At 47.5% G+C, this 14,975-nt stretch overlaps 1 protein-coding gene across 1 annotated transcript in view; it reads left to right on the top strand.

Moving 5' to 3' along the window:
* Positions 1-1,167: 1,167 nt before the first annotated feature.
* Positions 1,168-14,975, top strand: part of Slit3 (slit guidance ligand 3) — a 568,801-nt gene continuing 554,993 nt past the window's right edge. The window contains exon 1 of the mRNA XM_027938651.3: positions 1,168-1,364. Coding sequence (XP_027794452.3) covers positions 1,168-1,364 — 197 coding nt within the window. The remainder of the gene's footprint in view (positions 1,365-14,975) is intronic.

The raw sequence follows: 14,975 nt of genomic DNA on the forward strand, positions 1-14,975 counted from the left end.
GGTCACCGATTACGTGATTGGCCCAGAGTCACCCGACAGGAGGCAGATGCTCCAAGGACTCTGAACCTGCTATTGTCAATTCAGGGGTCCAAGTCCCGCCCTCACCACTCTCAGCAGCATACCAGGCATTAGTTGGGTCTGGGCAAGGCAGGACAGGCCTCTTCCGCGTTTTCCAGCAGCGACCTCAACAACAGGGACCACCATTTTTAGTAACACATGTGATTGTGCAGTGTCAATAAGTCCTGTAGGTAGCAGTTGAATCTCTGCCAAGAGTACTGGGTGAAGTGGGGACGAAACTTTCGTTGGGGGAGGTGCCAGGATTTTAGCTACGCTAGTGGTGTGACCTTGGGAAATCACTTCTCTGAGCTTTGAATTTTTATTGGTAAAACGAGGGTGCTCAGAAGCCCCCTTTGAGACTGTGCTGGGATTTAGTGTCCAGCTCACTGCTTAGAACAACAAAAACAACAACAACAAAAAGAGCTACCAGCCCTATGGTCATTGGTTCCTAAGGGGGAATGAGTTTCAATGTTTCTTTCCCGGGGCCGAGCCCCTTTCCTTCCTCGGTTCCTTCCCTCCAGCTCCTCTGCTGCCTCCTCCCTCCTGGCTCTGGGTCGCTCCAGCAAAGTTCCCAACTTAGTCGACATGACGCGCGGCGCAGCCAATGGGAGGCGGAGCTGGCATTTTGGGGGGGCAGGAGGGTGGGCCCCGCGTCTCGGGTGTCTGCCCTGCTCAGTGAATGAAGAGAGCGAACGCCGGCCAGCTCGACTGGCCGCCCCGTACCCCGGCCGCCGCCGCCGCCGCCGCACGCCGGAACCCAGCCCCGAGCCAACCTCCCCAGGCGCCGTGCCCCACCGCGCTCACTCCAGCTCCCCGACCCAGCGCGCAGCCCGAGCGGCCGGCACGCGGGCCAAAGGACGCCCGGCACCTGGGCACTTGGAGCGATGCGCAGCGGGGCAGCTCTGGCCCCTCCAATGGAGCTGCTGCCGCCGCCGCCCGGCGCGCCCTGCTCCTCCCGCGCCCCGTGCGCCTGAGCGCCGCGCTCGCCCCTCCTCCGCGCCAACTCCACCGCCCGCTCCCAGACCGCCCGCGCTCCCCGCGCGCCTGCTCGCGCTCCCCGCGTCCTGCCCCGCCGAGGCAGCCTCCTTTGGGAGCGGGCCCCTGCGCACCATGGCCCCCGGGCGCTCAGGGGCCGGCGCCGCCGTGCGCGCCCGCCTGGCGCTGGCCCTGGCGCTGGCTAGCGTCCTGAGCTGGCCCCTAGCCGTCGCCTGCCCCACTAAGTGTACCTGCTCCGCCGCCAGCGTGGACTGCCACGGGCTGGGCCTCCGAGCGATTCCCCGGGGCATTCCCCGCAACGCCGAGCGCCTGTGAGTACCCCGCCCCGCCCTGCACGTCCACCCACCTGGGTAACACAGAGGGGCCCTTGGGCGCTTGATCCTTCCTTTTCCCCTCTGCCGCGCTGGATGCAAGTCTGTTTTCCCTGACTCCTTAATCAGATGCCTCGTTCTCTGAGTTGGGGGACTGTGGCTTGGGGCAGGTGTGGAGAGAGAAGTCTCAAAGCCCCCGCGATGGGCAGAGAGCGATACATCTCCGGGAGTGAGGGCCCCAGAGGCAGGGCCCGCTGACAGCTTGCGAGAAGGACGCTGACACAAGGCGAGGGAAGGAGAGAACATTGCAGTCTGGAGATCTTGGGGTGGTGTAAGGGGTCCTTCGCTCGTTACAGAGCGGGGCTAAGGAGAAAGCTTTAGTGATGGGGCGTCAGGACGCGGAGACGTTGGAGAGGGCCCCAAGGCTGTGACCGATTTGGAGACCAAAATGGGCCAGCTGCTCTCTGGCTGCCCTTGCAAGGAAAGTTGAGTGTGTATGAAGGTCTAACTTCTGAAGAACCGGACGGATTCAGAGTGGGTGATCGCAAAACCCGCCCTGTTGGAGTGCAGCCTCGGAGATGCCAAGTTGCAGCCCTGGTGAATTTTTTATGGCTAGGTTATAAATGCCTCCCCAAACGGGCCGGAGAATGGAAATGCTGACAGCCCTTTAAATGAGACTGAGCGCTATAATCTTACAAACCGCACTCAGCTTCGGATCCTGGGCTTGGCAGCTAGTGGAGAGGAGCTTGGAGAGGGGGGTGGATTGACCCTCGTTTTAACCCCAATTGTGCAACCAAATATTTACTTTTCATATGTCAACGTTTTGGAAACATTTATCATTTTGATCCTCAGACCAAATTCAAAACTTGGACTCCAGGGTGGGCTCCTCTTAGTCCACATTTGGGGTGGGGTGGGGAAGGAGGGAGAAATGGGAGGGAGTGGGAGTTGGCCTGGGAACCCAGCTGAGGAGTGGGTGAGGGTTTGCCCTAGAATGGCAGACTCCCTGGATGGCTGGCTCTTCCTCCCTTCTCCTCCACATGTCTTAGGGATGGGCCATTGAGCTTCCCTCTGGCTCTTGACTGGGTTGGAAGGGACTGGAGATGGGATGAAATGCCCCAGAATGTTTATTCCTGTTAGTCACCTCCTATCACCCCACCTCCTTCTCTCTTCCACTTTTTGTGTCACTCTGGGCAGAAACTCAATAGAAATTACTTTCTTGTTCCTAGTGCTTTCCTTTGGCTTGAGATATTATTTTTCAAGTGCAAGGATTGTTCTGTTGGGTTGAAACATACAATCCTAGAGGGCTAGAGCTGAGTCTTCATTAACATTTAGAAAATCAGGCCTGGAAATGTGAAATGACTTGCCCAGGGAAACACAAGTTGGTGGCCATAAGAGGGTCAGAATCCAGGTTTATGCACCTTTGTTCAGATATTATAATAGACCATATCAATGAAAAACTCGTTTTAGTGGTATTTTTATGGCATGAGTTAGTGAAGTAATAACTATAGTTCACATTCAGGAGCACTTCTTCTGCCTCCATTTGCGTATGTGTATTATGTCCTTGAATCTCTACAAACAAACAGTGCTCTTAGTTGCACAGGTAGTGCTTATTACTCCATTTTACACTCTAGCCATCTTGTCGGTTATTCCAGGTTGCATAGCTAAAGTATTTTGAGTCCAAGCCTGTCTGGCTCCCGAGCCCGCAGCCCTTACCAGTCTGCTGACTCCTGGAACCTGGCTCCATTTAGGCCAAGATTTATCTGCACATACACAGTCCTGGGAGGGTCTAGGTTGGGCTTGCATCTTAGAAGAAGCTGCTGCCGCTGCTGCTTCCATATATCCTAAAAACACTCAGCTCATCCTGACATTCGCTGTCCCACTTGGGTTCTTGAGACTGCGCCTCCCCCATATTCATAATCATGTGGCATGTTTGGCAAACTGAGGAAAGTGGGCCCCTCTCCTTCTGGTGTGTAGGAAGTTTTCAGAATCTACAGGCATGGCACCACAGCTAGGGTGCCATCCAGCCACCTCTGCCAGGAGACCCAGGCAGCTCAGAGCAGGCCATCTGCTCCACAACTGGAGAAACAGTGAAGACAGAATCCTGGGCATTCCCAAGGGCCTGCTGCCACAGTTGGTCATTGACAGGCACTGGCAGAAAGTAGGAGCTGCTTGAAGATACCTGCATCTCATCTGGCTCAGTTCTGGTCACTGGTGACACTTTGGCTACTGTACAAGGGGGTAGTGGGGCTGCCAAGGCTGGTCTGTTATCTGGTCTTTTTCCTTCTTAGAATTGGGAGGCAGCCTTTAGGATCAAGCTGGATCAGTGTCAGCCCTTCAACAGCCCTTCACTCTCAACCCCATCTCAGTGAGCTCAGACACAGCGTTCCATTCTGCATACACTTGAGGGCTGTTTAATTCTAGCGCTATGCTGAGGACTTCTTCAGTGAGGACTTTCTCATTCATTCTTCCCTTCATTCATTCACCAAACATGTCTTGAGCATTCCAGTAACTGTCGGAAAACCACTGCATATACAGAAGGAAGCCAGCCCTGCAACTTAAAGAATGTAAGCAAAGGGTGGAGGAAGGAAACTTCCTTAGATGAGCCTTTTAAATTTCTCAGGGCTCATTTTGTTAGGGGTACCAATTTTGCCAGCACAGAGAGTGGATGCTCTGGACCTTCTGAAAATCCAGTGTGCTGATTTCAGATGTTGAAATTGTGCTTTCAAACAAAGAAGAGGCATTTCCTCATTCTCCATTCCTGCTGTCCTGCCTCCTAAAGAGCCTTTTATGAAGAGGTATGTGTGTGTGGTTGTTTCCCTGGATTCTTTTGGCTTTCAGAAACCTTGTGGTATGACATTAGGGAAAACCTGAGTGGGGTGAGTCTCCACTTGGACTTAGTTTTACACCTGGCATGGGGCCTGAGTGGTTCCTAGTTCAGCTGGTATTAGAGTTGGGGATCTGTGTTCCATAATGTTAGCGTATCACATGGAAAAGGAACTGTGTCTTTATAGACTACTGATGATTTTATTTTTCCTCCTCCATGAGGAGGTGACACCCACAAAAAAGCTAAATAAACAGAGTGGAGAATTCAGTGTCATTTGTTGTCTGTGCAGCAAAGACAGAGGCTCTGAGAGGGGAGGGAGAGTCCATGGCAGTGCCTGAAACAAAACATTTACCACGGAGCACAGAGCAAACAGATGTTGCGTTTACCCTTCTGAGTACAAACGGAGCCTACAGATGTAATTCTTATCCAACCACAATGTCAGCCTGGAAAAAGAGACCGCACATGAAAATGAGCTCTCACGCAGGGCCTCATCTCCCTATCCTGCCTCTGGGCAGAGGCCCACTTCTCACCCACGGCGAGGTGGTGGCCTCAGCAGTGGAGTCGGGGCAAAAGTGGACATCTTTGGTTTTTCGCTTGGCTCCAGAACATGCTGGAGACTGCTGTATTTAAATAAACATTTCCTGTTTGCGAAGGAGAACGGCGAGAGGCTGAAATGTGAGAATGTGGTAACTTAATTTTCTCCATCACTCCAGATGACGGGGAACTTTGCTGGTGGTTGGGTCCAATAAAAACCGACACCGTGTCATAGGCTTTCCCTCACTTGACCACAGAGGTCCCGAGGTCAAGTGGGAGACTTTCCAAGATGCTCAACAGCCAAGCCCTGTGTTCTGATACTTCCAGGCCTCAGGGCCAGCTCAGGGGACCAGGGACAAGCTGGTGAATCATGGAGCCTCTCTGGGTCAACTGTGATGTGGACTTTAGGGAAGCACAGTGTTCTCCTAGATGGCTTACTGAGCAGCACATACACCTGCCTCCAGGGTGCTAGGCAATTTTTGGAAGAGATTGCTGCAACTCTCTGGGTTCTTTCAATGATTATTCCTTCTATCTTTCCCCAAATACCCCCTTTTATTGATTTCCTATGTCTGCCTTTCGTTTTCCTGAAAGTAGAATTCCAGTTTAGTCTTACTGATTTTCCAGATATAATCCACCAGTGAGCTGTCAGAACCTTCTTCCTCAGTGCCTAGAACAATATCTAGCATTTAGTAAATTTTCAACAAAAATGTGTTGAATGAAGGGCTTATAAGCCTTGAAAATACAAATATTTTATAGGTTTTAAAGGGAGAGGTGGGCAGTTACAGATTTGCATTTTAATGAATGGCTAAGGGTGACTTACTGGTAACCAATTACCTGAGATAGTAAGGTTATCTAAAATTTGGATTTCATGAACTAAAAAATCATTGCCTTACTAGCATGACCAAAGAAAGACTCCTACTGAGTGATGCTCTCTGCAGTCTGGTTGCCAGGAGTTGCTTAGCAACCTTGCAAAACTCCTACTGTGCACATGCCCATGAAAAAACACAGGCTATCTTGAACACTTAACCAGGAGACTTTCTAATCAGGGCTTTCTGAGCATCATCCTGTGCTCTCCTCAGGTTCCGATTGCTTCTCTTGTATTAATTGATATGTATTGGTAGGATCATTATTGAGTTTTGCTTTTGCAGATTATCTGAGTTTTCTATTACTGCTTTTTTTTTTTTGCATTGCATTGCATTCTATTTCCATTGTTATTTTGTTTGTCTCCAGATCTGTTTGTTGTCACTGAGTTCTCTTCGCCCTCGAAATGAAAATGAAAGCAGCGTAGGACTGTGGGACCCTTTGCCTGGACTCTAAGAAGGGCCAGCGTTCAAAGCCCTGTGGAGGTAGTCTGGGCCTGGTCCCTGGAGGCAGCCTACTTTGGGTTTGAATTCCGGCTCTGTTGGCACACTCAGTGTGTTACTGCATTGCTCTGGATTGCAGTCTATTTAATCCCTTAGTGCCTCAGCTCCACACCTGTAATGCAGGGCAGATTAGCATGTAGGGGTTTTGTGGATGTAGCCTGAGGCAATCCAGGCAGAGCACTCTGCACGATGCCTGCCACACTGTTGGCTTGTCATGGTCACTGTGATTGTTTATCCAACTCTGAAGCATGTATCAGAAACATTCCTATTTGGAAACATTAAAGGGTATTGTATATAGGAAACACTCAACCCAGTGCCTGGCACATAAGAGCATGCCACAAACTACTAGTGATAGTGGCCACGGTTGTTATTTCCGTTTGTTCCTCTCAGGCCCTGTCCAGCAGGATGGCTTGAGATGTCCACTCTAGAGTTTGCTCCAGATCCTGTGGAGGCAGGTTCCTCACCTGCATGTTGGCTGTGCCTGGCACCCTCTTGCCTAGTCTCCTTGTTCTCCCTCTCTCCTCTCAGGCCTGATCTGCAATTAAGCCCAGGTTGGTCTCTGTTCCATAAAAAGGGGATTACGGTTGAAGTGGTTTATATCTTTTCCATGGGTGTGCTGCTTTGTGGTCTATTTAAATAAGGAATGCATTTTATTTACTTATTTTTGGGTGGTGGATTTTCATGGGGAATTTTTGGCCCCAACTTTTTTCTTTCAATGATCATTCCTTCTATCTTTTCCCAAATACCTCCTTTTACTGATTTCCTATGTCTGCCTCCCTTACAGCTTTTACTTGAAACAGCTGTATTTACTAGCATGCTCCACCCTCATTATGAAAGTGGTCTTAACCCTTTTTAGAATTGCTGAAAAGAAAGGAAAACAAGAGATGGGCCCAGTGGCAGCTCCAGAGGCAGCTCTGGACCACCGATGATCCTGAATGGGTGGATGCGGAGGGTACCCCTGCTGTGTGGCACACCATGCTGATTTCCTAAGACTCTCCCTCACTCAAGGCACCCCATCCTTGGGTTTAATCAGTTCCACCTGGGTGGGGAGCTCATACTAGGAGCCCTGTGCTATGTTCTGCACAGGATAGTGTTTTGTTACTGCTGGGCTACTGACAGGCTACAGTATCCCCTGCTCCTGAGGCCTTCAGTGTTGGAGTACTGTGTTAGATACAGTGATTCCTGGGAAAAACTGGCCAAGAAGTATAATTACAGGTCTTCAATCTCAAGGAGACGGTGGTGGGAAGAGGAATGATCTTTGTGGGTGAAAGTAAACAAGGCTCAAATCTTCATTCTGCCACCTGCAAGTTGGGTGACTTCAGTTTCCTCATTGTAAAATGGGAATAATAATAATGGCCCCTTCATAAGATGCTGAATTGGATTAACTCATGTGAACTTCCTGGGGTACTGGACATCTACCATAAATTTTCCTTTCATTATCATAATTCTCACGAACTGTACTCCTCCTTCCAGACCATGCTTAGTATGAAGCCTGATTTGGAAAAATATTGATTGCCAGATTCACAAGGGGTCCTCCTGCCCAAGTTCCAACCCTGTAAAGATTGGTTTTCCATCAGCGTAATAACGGGGAAACTGGCCAGAGTCCCTTGCTCAATTATGTCTAGTGATGAAGAACTCGATTCTTCCAACAGCAATTTATTTCATTTGTAAAAATAGTCCTTGTAAGAAAATTTCCTTGGTGTGGGGGCTGAATTTCTCTCCCATTGATTGTTGCTACACAGAGCAAATATCATCATTTTCCAAATGATAGGTTTTCAGAATTCTTATTGCTGCTGTTGTGTTTCTCAACACCCACTTACTGGAGTCTTTTCTTTCCTTCCATAAACTTTTATAATTACTTCAGCTATTCCGTATGTGTTAGAGTTTTTGGGGATAGGCCCTATCCCCCAGTCCCAGTTCTCTTCCTCGAAACAGGTTCCATCCAGTCTTTTATTGATTGATTAATTGATTTTTAATTTAACTTTTTTCTCCTGTGGTGCTAGGAGTGGAACTCGGGGCCTTGTGCATGCTAGCAAGCGCTTTACCACTGAGCTATATTTCCAGCTCTCCAGTCTTCTTTGATTTTGAAAGTTGAGTGTCCATCATCTAAAATTCCCAGAACCAGAGTATTTCTGATTTCAGATGGTTTTCGGATTTGGGAATATTTGCACATAGGTAGTGAAATATCTTGGGAATGGGCCCCAAGTCTAAACACAGAATCCATTCATGTTTCACATACACCTTATACACATAGCCTGAAGGTAATTTTATATAGCATCTTTGTGCATGAAACAAAGTTTTATTGTGTGGAATTTTCCACTTGTGGCATCATGTCCTGCTCAAAATGTTTCAGATTGAGAAGCATTTCAGATTTTGAATTTTCAGATTATGGATGCTCAGGGTGTATTCGTTAGAGGAGACCTTTTTCACCCTGAATGCCTTATTTGACTCCTCTTAGTACATTCTGAAGTGGCCTTTTCACTCTGAACAGCCGCAGCCCTGGGCTGGCTCATTCTGACTAGACCCAATTCCTGCCTCCTCGGCGACTCCCTGGTCTTTGCTGCTCTTATCTTACAATCCGCCTGAACCTGTGCAGTTGACTTTTTGAAGTCTATGTATAACACTTAGTATTTATCCTAATTAACTCTGGCAAATAATTTCAGGGACATTTCCTATTTTGATTCCTTCTCTAGCAAATGCCCCACTCCTTTCCCTGTCTCCCACTATTTATTTCCTCTGCAATTTTAGTGAACTTGCTCTATGGGATATTTCTTCAAGTTGCCAGTATAATTAACAGAGTCCTCTCTGTTTATTTTATTTTCCCCCCAAAAGTCTTCTTGGGTTGGGTATTGGTTTGTCCTGCCCCTTCTGACTGTAGTGGATAGGAATCTTGAGGACTCATTAGCATTTCTTTCCCTGAAGTTCTGTTGTTCATATTTTCTTTGGAGTAATTTCCAATTAATGATTTATTCTGCAGTTTGATGAATTTTCTCTAAACTCTTGGTTTCTCATGGAACATTCTCTACTGGTTCTCCTGAGAACTCCATTCACGCCTTCTGAGGGCTGTATCCAAGGACCTCCTTGCACTAAGCCCCAGCTCCTAAAGGTTCCCCTACCTCCCAGCATTGCTATGTTGGGGACCAGGCTTCTAGTCCCTGGACCTCTGGGGGACACACTCAAACCATATCCAATCCATAGCAACGGCTCCCCCCTTCTCCAAAAAACAGTTCTGATGGACCTCTTTGGTATTTTTCCTCTTAAGCATCTTCTCAAGTTTTGATGGAGATGAGCTTCCTTTCTAGGTAAATGTCCCACTTACTTTCTCTTAGCCATGATCTCTGGCTCCTCCAGTCTGGCTTCAGGTCCTGTTAGAACAGGATGTACATGAAATTCGTCCTGGCAGGAGCAAAGTGTGACTTAACTTGTGGCCTTATCACTGCTTGTGTGGGCTCAGTCTTTTCTCTTGCTTGAAATACCAGACTGGGTTCCTGACCCCAGATTCATTCCCCACTTTGGCAGCAGTGTGTGTTGTGGTTCCTGAAAGTCTGTCAGCATGTCTCACCACCCACCTTGTCTCCCTCCTGAGTTGTTTTGCACACCCCCAGCTCTAGTGGTGGACCTGCTTGCTCTTTGCTCCTCTGCTCTATAGAATGAGTACATTCCCCAACCCAGTCCTTCTTCTTAGCATGGAGTTCATGGTCCTCTGTTCATATGAAGGTTTTGACTTGACCATGGATTTGCACATGTGTTAGCCCTTGGCCCTTCTGTCCTGGCTTCTTGCCTTCTCCTGGAACTGATACCAAATATGGACCATTGCCATTGGAGCTCCAGTTCCCCAGACCAGATTTCAGGAGATCTTCATGGCTTGGACCTTCATTAGAGACTAATGATATACAACTACCTCATGGATCTGTCCTGAAAAAACCCTTAGACTTCATCTTCATGGCCATCCAAAGCCTTTGATCATGTTCACAGAGTATATAGGGGTGCTGCAATATTAGAATCTCTAAGTGATGAATTCCTTAGACATTCTTCTCAGCTCTTTATCCAAACCAAGAATAGAGCAGATTATTCTGTCACAGAAAAGCACAGCAGTGAGGATTTCACTGAAGAGCAGTCCTGCTCAGAAATATGTTGCACAAGTTTCTGACATTCTTTTTTCTCCTCTCCATGTCTGCCCAGTTCGAGAATGCAGGTAGAAAGTGTCCTGCATATGGTTTTTCCACACAATGTTAGTGAGAGGCCAGGGGGAGTACAGTTGAGGATGCAGCATTAAATGAATAAAGACACCCAGGCTGAGTGTTGGTGTCCATCATTTTCTAAGTGCAGGACCCATATGTGCCTTACACATCTCCACCACCTCATTGGTAACCTTTGGAATGGGAGGAATAACACTCATCTCATGGGGTTGATGCAAGGTTGAACTGAAATCAGATATTCCCAAGCATCTCTTAAGTTCAGTGTTATGTGAGTATGTGAAGGAGTCTACCTACATATCTGACCAGAACCACTGAATCCTGTATCTTCAAAATGATCAAGGTATATTTTAGAGTCTTTCATTCATAGATAAGTGAGGAAACTTAGGGATCTTAATAACCTTCCTCAGATCACCCATGTCTTCCAACTCTGGTCTTGGATAAGTTTTTTCACTTAACCAAACGCATCTTTTACAAATGCAACTGTAGCCTCTCACCAGCCATGTAGAAATCCAAGCAGGTAGGACACAGAGGACTGTTTACCTCACTGGGTGATTAATAAGTGCAATGGGTGAGATTATAGGACCAAACAGGGAGTACACGAAGAATGGAGTCATTTCTAGGCGCCTCTGGTTGAGTGTCTGCTATGATGAATAAAGCCCACGATGTTCTGGTTATGTCTTTATAACCAGAACAGTTCAAAACAACACAAAAATCAGCTAGGACCATCCCTTTTCATCAAATGGCTGCCAAAGCAAGTTACCAGGCTAGGCTCGTGGGGAGATTGATGGGTAGGGGAGGTGCTGGGACAGCGAAGGGTGAACCCTGAGCCTTCAGGAATCGCTGGCGAATGCAAGTGGCACTCATCCCTCTTGGTGTGGACAAATATGTAGAAAAAGTCACACATCATAAAAAACAGTACAAGTGGAATTAGAAAAAACTCATGGGGAAAATATTAATCTGAGAACAATTGTATCCAAGAAAGCTCTCAGGAATGCCTCCGCAGCTTGCTGGCAAACAACGCACGTTCTGCATTTTATTAGAGTCCTGACTGCGTAGAACACTGACCTTATTTGAGAGGCATTTCATAAACACTGACACAGGACGCAGCCCCATTTGAGGCCACAAGGAGACACGGGGCCTCCTTTAGGAAGCCAGCGTGCCCTCCCCTTTTGGGTCACAGCTGAACCTCGAGCTGGACCTTGTTCTCTTGGCCTGCTGATTCCATTAGGGTCCTCTCTTGGGTTGAACTAAACAGGAAGGAATTTTCCCTGGGGAAACAAGGGAGTGGGCTTTGGGATGAAATTTGTCCTTTGGGCAGTTTTGCCTAAGAGCCTGGTAGGCCAGGGGGAGACTTGGCTCCAAGGCAAGGACTGGAGAACCTTCACGTAGCCCAGGGAATTTCTCTTAGGAGATCTCAACTGGTGCCCAGAACCTAGCATGAGAGTGTGTCAGATGGTGGTTCTTGGACACCTGGTCCTGGAGGGCGGAAGGCCAGTGGCTTGTAATTGCCATGGGAGGTGTATCCACTCTATTTTTCCTGCTGGTCAGATATGTAGGTGGACTCCTTCACATACTCACAGGAGATGTATCCACTCTATTTTCCCTCCCCATCTGCTGCCAGCTTATGAGTTCTAAATTGCTGCCACGGAACTGGGTCTGCTCCTCCCTGTCTTGTCTCCTTCCCGCTTCAAAATATTTTCCGGCCTTTGGGTAGCCCTGGGATCATCTGGTCCACCCCTACCTACTGACCTCAGCTCACCTCCAAGGAGAGATGTCCTGGAGAGGAGCCAGGAGGATCTGCAGCTTCCTGTCTCCCTAGATTTGTTTTCATGAGAAGGTTCCTGGCTTCCATATCAAAATTTGGGCTTTAGTCAAGATCACTCAGGAAGCCTCTTTTCATCTGGGAAGCCAGGGAGACAGAAGAAAGACCAAATCTAGTATAGAAAGAGGTGGTAATGCAGAACCAGGCAAAGAAGCACCAGATGGGTGACTTGGGGTCACAGATCATGTTCTAAGGGCTCTCAGCACCAAAGCTCTAGCTCCTTTAGGGTCCAGAGAAGGAAGATCCCACATGAGGAACAAAGTGAGAAGCAGTGGGAACCAGGACTGGAGCAGGAATCCAAACAGGAGGCCAGTTGCTTCATGGGAGCCTTTACTGATTCTAGCTCCCCGTTCCACCCCCTCCTAATTACTTCATACCACAAGATGGTAACCAATCTGCTCTGTTTACTTGGTTGAGGCATACATTTTAATACTTTCTGAAATGTTTCCCATAAGCTCCCCCCTGCCATGTGCCCTCCTTGTACAGTCTAGAAATGCTGCAGAGACCTAACTCTCTGGGTTCTTTCCCGACTCGAGCAGCATGCTGATGGAGTCACAGTCAGCCAGGAAGCTCTCTCTCCTCCCATCTTTAAAACAAGAAACATCTCTTTCCAAGAGGACCGAGCTACAGTTTTCTTTGTGTGTTGCTAACGAACAAAGAGGCCTTCGTTGCAAAACAGCATTTCACAAGCAGAGCAGGATGATAGCACCTCTTGCCAGATGTGACTGTGTGTAGTTGTGTGGGGGGAAGCAGCTTTGTCAAGAGGAGGGCTGAAGGAGGCAGCTCTGGGAATTTTTAGCAACGGCAGGCAGCAGGCAGCGTGGTGGAGTGGAAAGAATGCTTGCCTGGGAATTGGGCGACCTGGCTATGCCTCTGACTCACTGTGTGACCTTGGACAAGTCACTTGACCTCTCAGGGCCTCAGTTTCCTCATATTTAAAAGTGATGATGGAAGTCAACTGGATGATGTCCAAGGACCCTTTCAGCCCTATGCATCTTTGCTTCTGGGGACTGAGGTTTGGGGTTTAGACCTGAGCCAACATCCAGCTAACCCAAGGGACTTCCTAGAAGAAGAGAGAGGGGCCAGGACAGCTGCTTCAGGGAGTGGCTAGTCCTTGATTAAGGCTCAAATAATTAGCTCAGCTTCACAGTAAGCCTTCTGAAATTAAGAAAGAAAAAGATGTTTAGTTTCAAAAATAGCAGTCAGTGTTTCTTGAAACTGATTGGTTTGGGGTTTGTAGAATTTACACAAAGGCATAATTTTCTTTCCTCTGTAGCACAGTGGAAAGTGTTGGCTTGGGGTTGGCATGGCCTGGATTTGAATGCTCTTGGTAGCCAAGTAACCCTGACATGCTCCTGCACAGTGACCTGTTCCCCGGGTTGTGGGAGGATCAGATGAAGCACTGATGCCAGCCTAGAGGACCATGTCTGGCATGAGATAACCCTTCAGAGCCATTATTTTACCTTGTGCTGCTTACAAATCACCTCAAAATTTAGTATTGGAAAGCAATAAGCATTATGTTGTCCTCAGTGATTCTCTGAGCTAGGGGGGTGACTGTTGCTCAGTAGGGCTGGCTTGTCTCTGCTTCATGATAGCTTAAGTTCAGCTCAGGGTCTGGAATGACCAGGGAGACTTGAAGGCTGGGTTCTATCATTCACACAGGCTGTTAGCGCAACATGGATGGCATTGAGACTCTGATGGCTGGAAGGCTGAGATGGCTGGAGGTATTGACCAGAGTGCCCCTGCAGATGACCTGTCTGGGTGGCTTGAGCTTCCTCACAACATAGCACTTCCAAGCAATCTCACTTTTTACTTGGAGGCTCAGGACCTCAAGAAGTGTGCAGTGATGACTCAGGACAATTCACAGTGTGCTCAGCTTTTTATAAATTAGCCTTAGAATATAGATTCAAGAGGGGCCCAGCTCTCCAGGAAAAAAAGTCTTTCCACAGCAGCCATTTCATGACTATGTTTTAAAAACTAATTGTCTGTGTTATTTTCTGTACCTTAGAATCTAATTTCTTAACTAGATTGGAAGTTTCTTGAGGGCATGAACTGTGCATTTCTACACAGAAGCTTTGTACAATGCTGGCAGACATAAGATGAAGTCAACACTTTTTTAAAAATCAAATTTAGTCTCCCAGGCAACAGGTTTAATGGAAAGACCCCAAACTTTAGCACCAAAGATATCTGGATTCAAAAATCTGAATTAAAAATGTGCCCTTAATTAAATTACTTGTTTTTCTTATCTAAAAAAATACTTCTGGAGACAGTAATATCTAATAAAAGAATTAAGGATAACAGATGCAAAATACTCAACACACAGTTGATGCTTTAACTAAATTTGGGATACTGGAAACCTGTGGAATTGTGACAAATGCACAGATGCTTAAGTCAGACATATCTGATTTCACATGCCATTGCTTCTGGCATGGCTGTGGATAGGTCCCCTCATTTCTTTGAGTTTTGGGATCTTCAACTGTAAAATGGGTATCAGAGTAAGTACCTCTCAGGGTTACTATGAACATGAGGAATATGTCATGTAAGTCTTCTAGCTCAGAACTTGACTTGTCAGAGGAACTTACTACCTGTAAATTGAAGAGTGACAATTAATTGTTGTTCTTTAGTTTGTATTTTGATTTGTCCATGGATTTATACATTGAAAAATTATTTTTGTAATGCTAATAACTTACAGTGATCCCATTGCTCAGGACCCTGAATGATGGGATCTGTGGATGCCCAAATCTGGAAGATCCCTTGTGGGGTAGAGAATAGCATCTTGTGAAGGAGGGTGACTTCCAGGCAAGCCCAGGACAGTGCTGTATTTTAACACACCTGCATTTTGACTCTTGGCCCCAGAATGCCCCTGGC

The sequence above is a fragment of the Marmota flaviventris genome, chromosome 5 (genome assembly GCF_047511675.1).
Source record: "Marmota flaviventris isolate mMarFla1 chromosome 5, mMarFla1.hap1, whole genome shotgun sequence".
Classification (NCBI taxonomy): domain Eukaryota; kingdom Metazoa; phylum Chordata; class Mammalia; order Rodentia; family Sciuridae; genus Marmota; species Marmota flaviventris.